Source organism: Podarcis pityusensis (assembly GCF_964106645.2).
Source record: "Podarcis pityusensis genome assembly, chromosome: 1".
Taxonomy (NCBI): Eukaryota; Metazoa; Chordata; class Lepidosauria; order Squamata; family Lacertidae; genus Podarcis; species Podarcis pityusensis.
Window position 1 is genome coordinate 5,791,629 of NC_138028.1, and position 17,675 is coordinate 5,809,303.

The 17,675-nt window shown below is 43.2% G+C and overlaps 1 protein-coding gene across 4 annotated transcripts in view; it reads right to left on the reverse strand.

The window, feature by feature from the left end:
- WDHD1 (WD repeat and HMG-box DNA binding protein 1) overlaps positions 1 to 17,296 on the reverse strand; it is a 31,132-nt gene extending 13,836 nt beyond the window's left edge. The window contains exons 1-15 of one of the 4 annotated variants that reach the window (XM_081012890.1): positions 17,164 to 17,296; positions 15,328 to 15,437; positions 14,718 to 14,803; positions 12,518 to 12,629; positions 9,767 to 9,918; positions 8,782 to 8,893; positions 8,028 to 8,078; positions 7,101 to 7,196; positions 6,019 to 6,111; positions 4,630 to 4,736; positions 3,161 to 3,302; positions 2,786 to 2,987; positions 2,411 to 2,598; positions 748 to 932; positions 50 to 291 (exon numbers count right to left, since the gene is read on the reverse strand). In XM_081012890.1, coding sequence (XP_080869016.1) covers positions 50 to 291; positions 748 to 932; positions 2,411 to 2,598; positions 2,786 to 2,987; positions 3,161 to 3,302; positions 4,630 to 4,736; positions 6,019 to 6,111; positions 7,101 to 7,196; positions 8,028 to 8,078; positions 8,782 to 8,893; positions 9,767 to 9,918; positions 12,518 to 12,629; positions 14,718 to 14,794 — 1,759 coding nt within the window. In that variant the 5' untranslated portion in view covers positions 14,795 to 14,803; positions 15,328 to 15,437; positions 17,164 to 17,296. Of the gene's footprint in view, positions 1 to 49; positions 292 to 747; positions 933 to 2,410; positions 2,599 to 2,785; positions 2,988 to 3,160; positions 3,303 to 4,629; positions 4,737 to 6,018; positions 6,112 to 7,100; positions 7,197 to 8,027; positions 8,079 to 8,781; positions 8,894 to 9,766; positions 9,919 to 12,517; positions 12,630 to 14,717; positions 14,804 to 15,327; positions 15,459 to 15,618; positions 15,723 to 17,163 lie in introns of those variants that run through there. The other 3 variants (XM_081012887.1, XM_081012888.1, XM_081012889.1) reach the window with 3 other exon arrangements.
- Between the last annotated feature and the right edge of the window lie 379 nt (positions 17,297 to 17,675).

Below are 17,675 nucleotides of genomic sequence, written 5' to 3' on the forward strand. Positions count from 1 at the left end.
GGAAACAAACATATTTAAACAGGAAAAAGAAGCCTGCCAGGGAAATCACCTTTGTGAAAAGCCACCAACAGCTGCTCTCCGTGTCCCGCCACGGACACCACAGGGCCAGGGAGGCTGAAGATGTCTTTCTGAACTCCCCCATTCGTGAAGAGGCGGAGGAGAAGGGTGCTTGTGGCACACGCAGCCCAGCCCTGGCCCAAACAAACCGCTTCAATCTCTTCATTCTGCAGCATGTCAACTGTCCACTCCTTGTTGGAATCCCAGGAGTTAAAATGTATGCAGTGAAGCTTGCTGAAAATGGGAAAAAGCGAGGGGGGAATGGGGAAGAAAAAACAAGAAGTAATTAGGGATGTTCAGACTAGAGTCTTTCTGCTGAACATGTTTTTCAGGGTGGGGGGGACTTCACGCAATAGTAGCAGTTTTGTTGGAGACTAAATTAAACCAGAATGCTGTTTTTGTACTGTTTGTACGCTAGGAAAACTGATAACCAATTCATTAATTAGTAAGTCTTCTTTCATTTATCAGCTCCACCTTTTCTTCATTCCTCAGCTGTTTCCTTGAGGTTTTGCACGAAACGAACGGTAACAGTATCTCCAAGAGATGTTGCACTAACAACAGCTCTGAGATCCATTCATCCTGATCATGACCACTACAGGTAAACCCATGTCATGCCAAAAATAGGTTTGGTAATGGGTGTTTTTTTTTAACAAGTTGTGTTCTTCACAGAAACATTAAAATAAGTTTTACCTCGCTAGCTCCTCTGTGCTCTCGCAGGCTAGCAAAATAGCGTCACTGGAAAGGGCTGCCATTGTGTGATTCAAAGAATTTGGCAAGTGCATTGCGTGATGAATGGCCGTGTCATGGAATTCCACATCAATGGCGTTGTCCTGCTCATCATTATAGCAGCGAATAATACCAATAGAGTTCCACACCTATGGGAGGAACGTCAACAGTAACACTACTTTCAAAAAAGCAACATATAGCCTTCAACATATAGCCTGCTTTCTACTCTGAATGGATCCCAGGTCACTTGGTCTAACTCTAGCAGAGGCTACTACTCTATTCCGAACTTAAAAATGGAACACATAATGCTAGTGGTCAACACAAGAGGTTTAAAGACTGTCTCAAGGCAAATCTAAAAAAATGTAGTATAAACACTGACAACTGGGAAACACTGGCCTGAAAGTGTTCCAGTTGGAGAACAGCCTTTACCAAAGGTGTCATGAACTTTGAAGACGCTCAAACTCAGGACGCAACGGAGAAACGTGCTAAGAGGAAGGCACGCTTGGCAAACACTCACCATTATCAACTCCCGCCCGGAAACCAATGTCCCCACTATGGAAGGATGTGTGGATCCAGAATTGGCCTCCACAGTCACTTACGGACTCATTGTTAAAACCGTGTTTATGGAAGACAATCTTACTCGGCTACGAGGGATCGCCAAAGAAGAAGAAGAAGAATGTTCACACAAATATCAGGCAGGCAGGGTATAAATAATAAAATATTTCTGTTATTATTATTAAACATTATTGCTGGATTTTTGGAAACCGCTTTGCAATCCTTTTCTTGAAAGGCAGCATACAAAAACTTAAATAAAAATTATACTCTCTCCATTTCCCCCTTAATTAGATGGGGACAACTGGCTGATTATTTTGACATGTTTGGTTTAAAGGGCTGAGGGCAGAAGAAATTTCAAAAAGCAAAGGGGGATGACAATACCACATGCCCAAGAGAGGACTCCAATGTCTGCTGTGAAATGATCTGATAAATGCTGGCCAATATTATACACAGAGAGTTTAGGCTGCAGGTTTATTACTCCAAACAGCAAGACAGGGGCAATGTCTGAGAGACCAGGCAAGTTGCTTGCTGCTGTGACATTTCTTTTTTCATTTCTCTCCTTGTAAAGAGAGGCAATGGTACCTTATTTACTGAAATCTGTTTATTTACCTTCCCTCACTTCTCTGTGGAATAACACCCATCACCTTGTTTCATGGAAGAGGCAGGGAAGAGTCATTCCTACTCACAAAGAAATCTTAAGCCACATTTACACCCCCATTCAGGCATTGTGAGGTGCGCACACATACCCTTTCTGGGAGGTTTTTTTGTGCAACAGCAGCCTATGTAGATATACACTGCTTTCAAAAAGAAAAGAAAAAAGAACTCAGACCGCTCCCCCTCCTGCTCCCCCTTAAAAGGAGGCAACAATTGATCAAGGGACCAATTGATCTGGGAACTGGTACTGTTTTGGGTGGCATCACACTCCCTTGCAAGATCAGCTGCATAGCCTGGGGGTACTTCTCGGTTCAGTATCACTCTTGGATCCTGAGGTGGGACCGATGGCCAAGAGTGCCTTTTCCCAACTTTATTATTATTATTATTATTTTAAATCAGCCAAAGAAATGAAACTCACCATGAAGCGGTGAGTGAGGTGAACCGGAGTGGAGCCAGGCTGGAAGGGCTTTTGCTGAGGAGTTGGCACTGGCCCATCGTAGAAAGGCCTCTGGGTTGATGACAGCGGCAGCAGCGGCGCAAGGCTTTCCTGGTCGTCCTCTTCTTCCTCCTTATCAAGGGCAGAGTTAGCTTTCAGCAATCCAGTATCTATGCAAGATAGATAGCTTTGTATCAGTGGCTTAGGAAGGCAAGAGCTTTTAAAAAAAATCTTGCAACATCCACCCCCCCAACCAAAGGATATTGTGAGCCAAGTTGGCAGCATCCACAATGTGTCTGCAGTTCCTGCAGTGTTCGTCCCCTCTGGCCCCCACTCAATGCTTTGCGAAATTCAAACCTAGGGAGTTCTCATCATCCTCTATTATTGCCCCTCGGTTTCTGGGACGGCCTGATGCCATCATGGGGTTGTCGTCGTCATCTTCATCGTTCCTCGCTGCTTTGGAACCCCAGTCATCCCCAACCGAGTCTCTGTTCAGGAAGTCCTCGCCGTCATCCTCATCAAAAAGTTTGTCGTAATCTTTGACACCAGGCGCAGATGCCTAAAGCCATGGTTTAAAAGTTACTGTCATAAAATCCACATAGTGCCATCAAGAAAACATCATGTTTTATCCTGAAGCCTGCCAAACTCCAGGTTTACATGAGTGGATAAAGATTACCATCCATGATGGGAAAGGATACCGAAAAAGCCAAGAAAGCTTCCGGTTTGTATTACCTTGTGGTCTGATTTCTTTCCATCTACATCACAAACGTTCTCAAGTAGTCCCAGATTGCCTTCCATGTCCGTATAAGCAACCTGCCCGCCTTTTGGGTGCCAAGCCAGACCACAGATGGTATAACTTTTGTCATGCTTCACCCTAAAAAATAATGAAAAACCAGTGTTCTGTGCAGGTTTAAAATCACAATCTGTTAAACCCTCGCTACAGAAAAAAATTGTTTGGCTCACAGGACTTGGACAAATCATTCTTGGCTTAGCAAAGATCACTACAGCAGAACACAAGAACCCTGTGAAAAAACCCTGTGCCATGTATGAGTCCTAATACTGTAATTGTAATCAATTAAGTGAGAAACATACACACTAGTCCTCCTGAGCTCATCAAATCTTCTCAATGTGCTATGTCCTTCTGAATCATATGTAGTTAAGAACAATTCTAATTGGTTCTTACTAAGACAGATGAATCACATGTGGTCTGTGCAACTCACACCACTATGCCCAAGCAGGCCCAACACCCAGCTAAAAATTAATGTGGGCCGTTTGCAGTTTGCATGGCTGATATATACAGAGGAATGTCTTAGGTCCATGGGCCTGACATTCCACATTCCTGCTCTAGGGCATCGGGATTTTTCACCCAATGCAAGTTGCCCTAATTTACATAGGATTTTTTCTCCCAAAAGCAATCCCAGTTCAAAATTTTCCAGAAAATCCACACCACTGAGCACTGCAGTACAAAGAGACTAACAGTTATGGTTGCATGGAATGGACAGAGATGGCCCAACGAAAACAAGGCAGGCATCTGTCCTGTCATAAGCTGCTTCACCTCTAAATTAAACCAAAGGTAAGCAAAATAATAATAATAATAATAATAATAATAATAATAATAATTTTTATTTATACCCTGCCCTCCCCAGCCAAGGCCGGGCTCAGGGCAGCTAACAAGCAATAATAAAAACAAGTTGAATGAATACAACTTAAAAACAAGATTAAAATACAACAATTAAAATATTGAAACATTGAAATATTAAAATGCAGCCTCATCACAGGAGGACAAAGGAAAAAGAAAAAAGAAAGAGGGGGAGGGAATCAAATTGGCTCCAAGCCAAAGGCCAGGAAGAACAACTCTGTCTTACAGGCCCTGTGGAAAGAAATCAGATCCCGCAGGGCCCTGGTCTCATGAGGCAGAGCGTTCCACCAGACCGGAGCCAGTGTTGAAAAGGCCCTGGCTCTGGTTGAAGCCAATCTAACTTCCTTAGGGCCCGGTACCACTAGGGTGTTGCTATTTATGGACCTTGAGGCTCTCCGTGGGGCATACCGGGAGAGGCGGTCCCGTAGGTACGAGGGTCCTAGGCTATTAAGAGGGCCAAATGTTCATTTTATAGACCTGTGGCTCCCAATTGCTCTCTTAATAATTGTTCCGCTTTGTGGAAGCTCATCTGTACAAGACACATTATGAAAACTACAGGCACCTCTCTAAGCACTCCTGGGTCTCCACATTCCAAATGACTATCCAGCCACCAACACTTCCTGCTGCCAGATACTGTCCACACGGAGACCAGGCTACAACATTGAAGGGCTGGTAGGGGGTGGGGGTAGACAAAGGAAAAAATAAAGATGCGTCATTAACCGCAGAACACATTGAACAATCTCACTTTCATTTTGGGCACCAAGCAACTGTACTGATTGTTAATTCTTTGTGGGAAAAGAAAGCATCTATATTGGGATTTTCTAAGCAAACCGAAAGACAAAACAGATGTATGAAGATACTGGGCACTCGTTTCAACTTTACATTTATCATCCTTGCGAGGGATGAGGAGCCTTGTATTTAAGGGAAAAAACCACCCTGTATCTTATATAAATATGAAAGTTGAGAAACTATTTCCAGTTGCCACAGCCACTGCCCAGTCCTATGAAATGTCAGGTCCTATTTTACAATTCTAACATTTGGAAAGAAAATTAATATCCCAGAGTAATAATAATAATTATTTATTATTTATACCCCACCCATCTGGCTGGGTCCCCCCAGCCACTCTGGGCGGCTTCCAACAAAACACTAAAATACAATAACCTATTAAACATTAAAAGCTTCCCTAAACAGGGCTGCCTTTAGATGTCTTCTAAAAGTTTGGTAGTTATTTTTCTCTTTGACATCTGGTGGGAGGGTGTTCCACAGGGCGGGTGCCACTACCGAGAAGGCCCTCTGCCTGGTTCCCTGTAACTTGGCTTCTTGCAGCGAGGGAACCGCCAGAAGGCCCTCGGCGCTGGACCTCAGTGTCCGGGCAGAACGATGGAGGTGGAGATGCTCCATCAGGTATACTGAGACGAGGCCGTTTAGGGCTTTAAAGGTCAGCACCAACACATTCCATTGTTCTGCTCTGCACTCTGTGCTTACCTGAACAATGATGCATCTATCTGTAGGAAGGACTATTGGGCCTCGTTTCCTTTGGTTAAGAGTCAATGCCTGAGTGCACTTGAAACTGAACAGTACCTTTGCAATGAACTGTTTATACATATGCACAGGATATTGAGAGCAAGTAGACTCCTTTCAGCAAGCGGTACAACCACTAATACTGTATCAGATTTCCAAAGAGGAACTGCTATATCCCAAGGATGTTTGCAGCACAATATTATACAGGTCTGCACAGAAGTAAGTTTCACTGAATTCAATGAGACTTACTCTCCCAGGTAAGGAGATACAGGATTCCCTGCAGGTAGACTGCTCATTTAGAAAAGCATATCATAGCCATCCGGGAGCGATCAGTTTAACAATGGATAGCCAGCACTTCCTTCATGTGTCAGGAAAGCCCTCTTCTTACAATATGTACAGAATGAATAGCAAGCACCTGGCGGATACCAACCTGTGTGACGGACTTATCCAACAGATCTAGTTGATGATCCCAGGTTTCTCGTCTGTATAGTTTAACCACTTTCTCTACTGGAACAGCAAGCAACTATTCAGAGGGGGAAATGTTTTGTTTTTAATAATAATAGTTTTATTATTTATACCCCGCCCATCTGACTAGGTTTCCCAGCAAATCTCAGTTGTAAAATGAGTTCGTTTTGTGGCTTTAGTTATAAAAGTATTTTTAAGCCACAGTGTCATAAAATATCAAGGCAGAGTAAAACAATAAAAGAACACCGTTAAAAACAATATGATGTTTGATAAGCAAGCACTGATGCATCGTTCATTTTGGAAGGAACTCACTAGACACAGAGCATTGTACACAGAACACAGAATGCATTGTATGGGTTCCGTCCTGTTGCAACAATCTGAGTCAGAAAAAGCAGGACAGCTCTCATGGCTAAGACTGCAAACCCTCAGAAGCAATGGAGACTGATCCAACAAATGTCTGAAATCAGCCAAGCACATGCATACTACAGCAGAAATACCGAGTACCAGTCTTCCACAATGCTGCTTGCCATGAGAAGCGTGGCACTGCTCTCTGGCAAACATGACAAGTAGCCACCCTTCCTCCCAAATTTGAAGCTACAGAGGTGGCCAGAGATTTTTCTGAGCAAAAGATTAGCAAGAGTTATAAGTTACTTTTGGTTGCCCTTTTTGCTTTGTGAAAAGAGCAACCAATAAATGTAATTAATCGTGACCATCTATTGTATGGGAAGAGGTTCTTGTGCCATTTCATATGTTGCCCACTCTCTGCATCTGCATTACTTAGAAGACACAGCATTTATGATTACGACAGCAGCACCTTCACCAACATTCGCCATCCTTAATCCTGAGCAGGGCTCTGCCATTGTTCCACATGTTGGATTTCTAAACACTCAGCTGCTACATCTCCACTGCACAGTGGCATCAGGGCAGGCTGATTTTCAGAGGAACAACAATTTGAAAAGAAGAGATTCTAACACATTTCCCTACCCATTGCTTTTCCAAATTTGCACACACACACACGGATTAAAACACATAAAGACAACTTGTTACCTTTCCTGTTTTGGGTTGCCACGCGTGTCTACATATTGTTTTTGCATTCACCACATCATTACACTTCTGCAGCAATGGCCAGTTTGTCTCACAACTCTGGAAGCAAAATAAGTTAATAGTGGTTATCCATCTTGAGATGAACTTTTTCTAAATATGATGAGATTCAGGTAGATAGCTGTGTTGGTCTGACACAGTCGAAATAAATAATAAAATAAAATAAAAGTCCAGTAGCACCTTAGAGACCAACTAAGTTTGTTCTGGGTATAAGCTTTCATGTGCATGCACACTTCTTCAGATCCTTAGCTGGTCTCTAAGGTGCTACTGGACATTTATTTTATTTTTTATTTAAAAGTGATGAGTTTTAGATGAAGGGGGGTGCAATATAAGTCCCCACCCAAGGAAGGACAGATAGCCACTGTGGATCCACAGCCTGGGAGAATCAAAAAAAAGGTCTTCAACTATGCCAGTTAAGTATCTCTACATACTGCTACTCAAACTTTGAGCTCATTAGGAACTTTGAGAAGTGAAATGGAGACACTTCCATCCCTTAACTGGAATGTTTCTTTAAAATGTCTGAACAGGGCTGGTGCGGAAAATGGTATGTAGGACAAGCCATAAATTTGAATGATTTGGTAAATATGTACTCTATGAACCTGCTGTCTTCACAGTATAGGTTCTTGGTTGCCTGAGTAGCCTGTGACCATTTTTCCTGTAAAGAAACACTCTCTTCCAGAAGGCATGGGCCCTCTTGCACTAAACACAGAACGGGGCAGTTTTTCTAAGAGCACGAAAACGTTAATATCTGAATACAGACAATGGGAGTTGGTATGAGGTCAATGCAGACATGAGAGAAATAAAATTTAAAAACCTACTTAAGCATCTCTTGTGGTGAAATTCCTGCTTTAACTCCAAGAAGTGGCATTTTACCTGCTCTGAAATTTTCCATACTCTGACCGACCCGTCACAGCTTGCTGATGCCTGTGCAAGGAAACATTTTTAGAGTCACTAGCCTCTGACCAACCAGCAAAGTACTACTGCATTAAGGTTTACATTGAAAACAGCAGCAAACAGTATCCTAAACATATTATGCAATCAAACATTCATGGACATACTGGTCTTCAAATGCATTAGCCTTTAAGGTGCGCTTGATGTTTTCCTATCAAGTGTTGGAAAGAATAGTTGAAAAAATCAAGCCTGAATTTGATTTTCATATTATCTTTTCTACTTTTTAGCATAGTTACAATTTCATGAAGTCACTTCGCCAGTGCCACACCATATATATATATATATATACACACACACACACACACACACACATATATATATATACACATATATATATATGAGAGAAGTATTTTGTTTGAAGGCACTCTTAAAAGAAATGGTTGAGTATTTACAAAGCCATGACAAAATCTCATTTTTAAAAAGTGATAATGAACACTATAAACTTTTTATTAACATCTGACTGTCGTGTCTCTCCCCAAAGAATGCTGAAAGTCATAGTTATATAGCTTTGCAGGTTATTCTGTGCTCTATATATGTCACAAAGTAATTTTAGTTTTGAATTTTTAAATTATTAATTTATTTCATTAAGGAGGTTTTACAAAAACCACCTTAATTAAAATGTGTGATCCACTTTTAAGAGACAAGAGAAGAAAAAGTCCACTGGAAAAGTTGTTACCAGAAAAGTGTTCTTTGGATCGAATGACACACTTAAAACAGGTGCGTCATGTCCTCGAAATGTCTTTTGCTGGCTGCTGTCAGTTACTTCCACAATCTTCACCAGGAAGTCACTAGGGATAAGCATAATACTACTATTAGGAGCTGTGCTATATAATGAAAAATTGAAAATCTAACTTTTATTGGAATAAATGAAGCTGTATTTCTTCCATTTAGAAATGATTCAATTACAATTACAGTGCAGATGTACTTTTTAAAAGGCACTGCATGGTTTCTACGCAAGTGTGGGCACACTTAACACAATCACACACAATTATTCTACCAGAGAAAAAGTTAACCTCTGTTGAATCTCTGCAATTCAGAGATTCATTTGTGTTATCAAACATTATAGACATAAAAACCATTTTCATAATGCATATTAAAACTGTTGATTATGATGAACTACTAACTCTGACAAATTGTCTTCCTGCCATGAGCCCCTCAAGGCAATTACAACAAATTGTTCTAATTTAAAATGACAATTAAGGACTCTTGAGAACCACCTCCACAAATATCACCTGCAAATGCTTATAACAAGAGCAAGAGGTAGAAAAATGGCAGTAAAAGTCAGCTGGAGTGCTTTAAGCTAACCTTCAGAAACTCAGTAAAGTGATAACCTATATTGTACACACTCTTCTGCAGCCTGCATTAAATTAGGTACAGCCAGACTCACTTCTCCACCAGATCAGTGCAAGAATGTAGACAGCTACCTATGAGCAAAGCTGATGTGTTTTTCTCAAGGGAAAGCCAATTATATGTAGAGAGAATATACAATGTTCTTGCAACAATCCCAACATTAAATACAATCAGCAGAGCATGCCAACTTTTTTCCTATCATACATGAACAGAATATTAAAACAATGTCTTCTATCCAAGGTTGCTGGTATTCAAAAGTCATAGGGAAAGCCGTTTGTGTGTCTTTTCCTTCTACTTCAGAGTCAAATTACCTGGATCCAGCAGCTACTTTGCTCCCATCAGCACTGAAAACTACATGGTTTGCATTCATTGTGAAGCGTGTCAGGATACCATCTGGAGCACCCTCTGGGAATGTATGGATCTGGACAGTATTGTTAGAGACTGCCGTAATCAATCTTCCATTCTACAAATAAAGCAATGGGAGGGTCAGGTGATTTAAATAAACATCTACTGACTCCAGGAGCAGTTCATTCCACTTCAACCGGCTCCCACATAACCATCCAGCCACAGCTTCCAAATATCTGATCAGTGTGTCTGGGGCCGAGTCAGGATGGCCATCCATCAACAGATAGAGTTGGGTGTCATCAGCATACTCATGGCAGTCCAACCCAAAACTCCGGACAAACTGGGCTAGGGGGCACATTAAGATGTTGAAAAGCATCGGGGAGAGTATCGCACCCTGCGGCACTCCACACACCAAGGAGTGGCACGATGACAGTTCCCCCCCCCAGCGCCACCTTCTGTCCCCAACCAGAGAGAAACGAGTGCAGCCATTGAAGGACTGTGCCCTGGATCTCCACGTCAGCGAGGCAGGTGGTCCAGGAGTTCGTGATCGACCATGTCGAAGGCTGCTGACAGGTCTAAAAGAATCAGCAGCCCCGACCCGCCTCGATTCAGCTGCCTACGGAGATCATCTGTTAGGGCGACCAGAGCTGTCTCGGTCCCATGACCAAAGCGGAAGCCGGATTGGAATGGATCCAGAGCCGATGTTTCATCCAGAAACCCACCAAGCTGTTCAGCAACCGCTCTCTCAATCACCTTACCCAGGAACGGAAGATTCAAAACCGGGCAGTAATTGGATAGATCTAAAGGATCTAACGATGTTTTCTTTAAGAGCGGGCTCACCACTGCCTCCTTCAATTCCCCTGGGAATGTCCCGGTGTCAAGGGACAAATTGATGGTATCCCCTTTTCAGTACTAATAAAGTTGTCAATACACTTCAGGGTGAATATCCGTATTACTCAGCTGGGCTCAAAGACTGGCCAGGGTGGAGACTGGGGAGAGGCCATTCCTCCTCCCCCATTTATGTTCCCTTGGCAAATATGGGCTTGGGAATGTCCTTGCATGGATTACAAATTACAGTTAAATCTATTTCTAGGGAAATCCATATATATATATGCACAATTGTAAAATTAACAACCATTGTAAAATTACCTCTTCAAAATACTTTCCATGTAAGAATAGCAAGCATCAGTCTAGTACAGGCATAGGCAAACTCAGCCCTCCAGATGTTTTGGGACTACAACTCCCATCATCCCTAGCTAACAGGACCAGTGGTCAGGGATGATGGGAACTGTAGTCCCAAAACATCTGGAGGGCCAAGTTTGCCTATGCCTGGTCTAGTTACGTACTATAATTGGATGCTGTATCAGATTAGCCACTAAAGCACAAATTCAGTAACGACATGAGGTTGGGGGCAGCAAACATGAGTCCCAGGGCCAAAATGGTAAGAGGGAAATGGTAAAACTGTCACAGCAAACACATAACAGCACAATAACTTTAATGCTGACAGTGTTATAAGTAGCCAGGTAAATTCACAAGCACAGCAAAAGCAACCTTTAATGAAAGATAAAGATTTGAAAAATTTAGGGGGTGATTTTCTTATAATAGCAGTCTCGTTTGAGGCTTATAATAATAATCTCAATTATAAGTATCAATTGAGTTGCTTTAACTTGCTGTATTCACAAGAGGGCAGACTTGGGCAAGGTTTCACGAATAAAATACTGTTATTAAAAACTGCAGTCTGAGTATCAAATTTAACAAAATGATAATACTGCAATGAAGAAAGTCTTGTTAAACTCTGAAACAAGAGCCCAACTTAAATTAGCAAAATAAAATGTAGTGCAAATATTGTTTCAGAAAGGAGTTGCTGATGCCAAACATATGGATTTGTATTGCTAATGTTTTACTCACCTTCTTCTATTTTTCCATCAAAACAAGAAACATAAAATAATTATTTTGTTTCAAGAAACATTCCGCCCAACTCTAAATACATCTACTGTCTGCTAATGTTAAAATAGAAGACGAGGGGTCAGCAAACTTTTTCAGCAGGGGGCTGGTCCACTGTCCCTCAGACCTTGTGTGGGGTCGGACTATATTGGGGGGGGGGGGGGAATGAACTAATTCCTATGCCCCACGAATAACCCAGAGATGCATTTTAAATAAAAGCATACATTCTACTCATGTAAAAATCCGTGGGCCGGATTGAGAAGGCGATTGGGCCGGATCTGGCCCCTGGGCCTTAGTTTGCCTAGCCATGCAGAAGACGATACAAATGATAAGTGTTACCTCTTTCAATCAAGTTAGCAGTTTTGAACACCCTGCACAACACTGAAAAGAAAGTTGCTACACCAGAAGTTTTTACTTGTCTAACGAGTTCACACAAACAATTTGTAGCACAGACAGCCTAGGCGAATGAAGAGAACCAGCTGTTCCAATTTACAAAAGCTTTTGTGCCTAGTCATAATTCTCACGTCACAGGTAATCAAGTCAGTGACTATATTCAATCCTAACATAATAGACTGCATAGAAGCAACAGGTTGCTCAAAGGTTGCTGACTTCCAATCAGAATAAAGCACAGCTGTGAAAATGACCTCACTGTAGGTATTGCCTAATGCACAAGGCCTATCTGATGACACCACTTTTACAAAGGAGCCCTGCACACATACTGGAAGAACCAGAATATCTCCACGTTCCCGCTGTATAGTTCATAACTGCAGTACCTTGAGAGCAAACGAGTAGGCCTTTTCTCCCACGTTAATTGACTTGGGGTCATTGTCATCCAAGCTTTCCCAAATCCTGACATCTCCATCACTGCCGCATGTTACAATACAGCTATTCAAAGAAACAAGATCAATCTTACACAAACATGTATGAAACTGTATCAAAATTCTTCACAGTTTTCACTAAAGTAAAACAGTGGTGGAAGTTTCTCTGCAAACGCTTTCATTCCTCAGAAACAATATACAGTGGTACCTCGGAAGTTGAATGGAATCCGTTCTGGAAGTCCGTTCGACTTCCACAACATTCGGAATCTAAGGCGCGGCTTCCGATTGGCTGCAGGAAGCTCCTGCAGCCAATCAGAAGCTGCGGAGGTCGCGTCAGGACATTTGGGTTCCAAAGGATGCTCGCAAACCAGAGCACTCACTTCCCGGTTTGCGGCGTTTGGGAGCCAAAACATTCAACTCGCAAGGCATTCGGAATCCAAAGTACGACTGTAAATTGATCACAAGAGGAAGGTGCTAGCTTTGGTGTCAACAGTCACTATGGATGACACTGTAAAAAGATGAGGTGTCCTACTAAATTTCAGGTGACTACTTCACATCTCAACCTTATAGATTATGGTGATAAAACAAGGCATAAGGAAAGAGGCAATCTCTTGAATACATGCAAAAAACCCAACCTTGGGCAGCAAGACCATACAATTAAACCACATGACTTCCCCCAAAGAATCCTGGGAAACCCTCACAGAACTACAATTCCCAACAAACTGCAGTCCCCGGGATTCTTTAGCTGAAGTCATGTGGTTTAAACGAATGGTGCATAGTAGGCAAATTGCTTCCTCCCTCATGAATTTAACTATCAGTGGTTACTTGCCACAATGGGTATGTGCTGCCTCCACAGTCTGAGGCAGTATGCTTCTAAATAACAGCTGCTGGAAACTACAAAGGCGAAACTGCTGTTGTGCTCGGGTCCTGCTTACGGATTTCCTACAGTCATCTGGTCAGTCACTCTGAGAACAGGATGATGAACTAAACGAGCCATGAGCCTGATCCAGGAGGGCAGTTCTTATAAATTTGGCACCAATGAAATCCATTTTTGCAGAGTTCAAACTACATCACTCTAAAAAAGGACAGCACCCTGGCTAAGTGCATCTGTTTTGGCCACCAGACCATGACAGTTTGTCCTCATTCCTCTGTTGCTCTTCACTACTGTGCCACCTGGCAGAAAAGATGAATGTAGAATCTGCTTGCACTGAGATCATGCAAATCCATCTGTGCATGACTGTACTATTCCTAGTTGTCAATGGAGTATTCAGTTCCACACAATGCTGGAGTTCCCTTGTAATTTGGCAGCAGTCATTCAGATGGGATAGGCAATAAAGGCACAACATCACTTTGACCCATAGCATAAACAAAAATCTTCGGGTCTTAAGAATTATGAAGTCATTTATTTGTTCTTCACATGAAACAAACACTGTGGGAAGCCAATAACAATCACTTCCTGCCATCTATGCCAGGAATGGGGGACCTATGATCCTTCAGATGTTGCAGGACTCCAAACCCCACCAGTCTTAGCCAGCATTGCCAATGGCTAGTGATGTTCTAGATTCAGGTAGGTAGCCATGTTGGTCTGATGCAGTAGAAATATATATAAAAATGTAAAAAATGTCTAGTAGCACCACCTTGTTGTTTAGTCGTGTCCAACTCTTCATGACCCCATGGACCAGAGCACGCCAGGCACTCCTGTCTTCCACTGCCTCCCGCAGTTTGGTCAAACTCATGCTGGTCGCTTCGAGAACACTGTCCCACCGTCTCATCCTCTTGTCGTCCCCTTCTCCTTGTGCCCTCCATCTTTCCCAACATCAGAGTCTTTTCCAGGGAGTCTTCTCTTCTCATGAGGTGGCCAAAGTACTGGCGCCTCAGCTTCAGGATCTGTCCTTCCAGTGAGCACTCAGGGCTGATTTCCTTAAGAATGGATAGGTTTGATCTTCTTGCAGTCCATGGGACTGCACACGAAAGCTCATACCAAGAACAAACTTAGTTGGTCTCTAAGGTGCTACTAGACAATTTTTATATTTTTATATATATGGCTAGTGATGTTGTGAGTCATCCGGAGGGCCACAGGTTACCTATCCCCAACATATACATACATTGTGTGTGTGTACATTAATCACATGCAACTGGGCCCTCAGTCACTTACCTCCCAATGTCATCAAAGCAAACATCTGTGTGACCTTCTGTGTGGCCGTATCTCATTGGCTTTTGTGACAAAGGCATATTCTTTATCTAGGTTACAAAGTTAAAAAGGGCTTCAAGCAAAACAATTACAAGTGATTAACAGGTTTTTGAGTTCAAAAATCACCAAATCTACAATTACGTTCAAACTATTTTTATTTTTTAATATAACGTCATTAACCTGCATGAAATTTTACAGTGTAACACAGCCAAAAGATTACCTGTAGAAGCTTACTACCTAATTTTAGGCTGGGGGTGTGTGAATGGGGAAGTGGAGAGGCAATAGTAGTATGTAAAGGTAAAAGTAAAGGGACCCCTGACCATTAGGCCCAGTCACGGACGACTCTAGGGTTGCGGGGCTCATCTCGGTAACATATACAGTAATGCCTACAGACTGCAATGTCATTATAAAGAATCTCAGTTACTATACTATGGACAACTGTATTAGTCCTTTTTCATCATTTTGCCACAGACACAATTCTTTAGGATAGGAAAAAGTCAATAACTTATTCCGTATGTTATGAAGGCTTGGCTATTATTAGACTCCTTTCCTTCCTTTGTCTTGTTATGCTTACGTTTTCTTCCGTCAGCAGCCCCTCGACAAAATCTCCAAATGGGCGGTTTCCTAATCGGTGCCAGTGATTTGAGGTAGAGGTAAAAGCAGTGCAATTCCAGATTCAGTGACCTGCAGTGAAAGCGTATAGTCCTGTAAATGCAAAAACCACAGTGGGACATACATGCAAGGCGATAAATCATCATCATCATCACCATCATCACAACATTAGGAGGGTTTCTTTCACAAAGAAGACAAGAAACAATGACATGGGTAGTGCAAATACTTTGGATTACACTGTTTAGAAGCACACCTTTTGTAAAGGTATCAGCCATACAGGTGACTCTTCACTCAAGGAGTTGCCAGGCTCCTGCTTACTCTCTCTTAGGAGAGCACCAAATTCCTGGGATCCCAGCTTGGCTGCCACTTAATCCGAAACAACCTGCACCCAATGATGCCTCATAATGTTTTGTTTGAAGGGGGGGCGGATATGGCCTTGCATACCTTCTTTCCCCACAAAGTTTGCTACTTGGAGAGGTGAAGAATGGAGAGAGAGAGAAAGGAAGTCAGAGAGACAGCAGTCATCTCTTCTCTTCTCCCCCCCCCCCACCTTTTCCCACAAAAAAGGGAAAAGGAGCAGCGGGGAAGCAGTGGAGACACCAAGAAATAGGAGTGGGGTGGGAGGCCACTTCTAGGCAGGCAAGAAAGAAAAATAGCAGCACACATGTCAATGGCAGGAGTTGAGAAATAGAGGGGGAAGTGGGGCAAGTGGGGGTAGCTGCTCTTCTCTTTAGCTGTAAGCCGCCTTGAGTCCCTGTCTGGGGAAAAGGTGGGGTAACAACAAAATAATAATAGCAGGTCCTTGTTTTTGGGGGGGGGGGTTGCTTGCACCTCACCATAATAATAATAGCAGGTCCTTGTATGGGGGGGTCGCTTGCCCCTCACCAAATTAATAATAATAATAATAATAATAATAGCAAGTCCTTGTTTGGGGGGGTCGCTTGCCCCTCACCAAATTAATAATAATAATAATAATAATAATAATAATAATAGCAAGTCCTTGTTTGGGGGGGGGTCGCTTGCCCCTCACCAAATAAATAACAATAACAGGTCCTTGTTTTTGGGGGGGTCGCTTGCCCCTCTCTGCAAAATAATAATAATAATAATAATAATAATAATAATAATAATAAAAATTATATCAGGTCCTTGTTTGGGGGGGTGTCGCTTGCCCCTCTGTGCAAAATAATAATAATAATAATAATAATAATAATAATAATATAAATTATATCAGGTCCTTGTTTGGGGGGGGGTGTCGCTTGCCCCTCTCTGCAAAATAATAATAATAATAATAATATAAATTATATCAGGTCCTTGTTTGGGGGGGGGGTCGCTTGCCCCTCTCTGCAAAATAATAATAATAATATAAATTATATCAGGTCCTTGTTTGGGGGGGTGTCGCTTGCCCCTCTCTCCACAAAAATAATAATAATAACCCCTTGTTCAGGGGGGTTGCTTGCCCCTCTCCACAAATGAAAAATCAGGTCCTTGTTTGGTGGGGTCGCTTGCCCCTCTCCACAGATGATAATAATAATAGGTCCTTGTTCAGGGGGTCGCTTGCCCCTCACCACAAAATAAAACAATAATAATAGTAATAGTAGTAGGTCCTTGTTTGTGGGGGGGGGGGATCGCTTGCCCCTCACCCCCCGACCCCCTCGTGGCGCCGCCTATGGGGGCAGCCTGAGGTAACAAATCTTCCCCCCCCCCTTTTTTCTTCCTCCTCGGCTTCTCTTTTGGGGGGCTGAGGAGAGAAAAACAGGGCCGAAGCAGGCGCCCCCCCAACACAGCCCCCCCTCCTCACCGCGACACGGAGACCTCCGGCCTCTCCTCCTCCTTCTTCCCGCGCTCTGGGCCTGAGGCGGAGCCGGCGTGAGGCGTCAGAGGCCCGGCCTCCCTCTGCTCTCCGCCTCCCGCTCCTCCTCCTTCCCGGGCCGGCCGGATCCTCCGAGACCATGATGGGGGCCGGAGGAGGCGCCTGAGGTGACCGGGCCGCCTGGCACCGAGCGAGGGAGGAGAAGACGAAGAGGCGGCAGGGAAAGAAGCGCCTCTGCGCGGCCGGGAGACGGACGAGGGCGGCGGGCAGCAGCTGGCCGGGCCTCTCGGCTGCTCCTCTTCCCTTCTCCCTTCTCCTCTCCACCCTGTGGTGCTAAAAGGACATCTCTGTGTGGAGCTGGATAGGATATATACACTTTCCTCTTTTTCAGCACTTTCTGCCTCACGGTTTCCTCTCTCCCCATTAATCTCTTTATTTCGGAGCTCCCACCTCCCTCTCTCTCTTCTATTTATTTATTTTTAATTCCCCCCCCCCGCGTT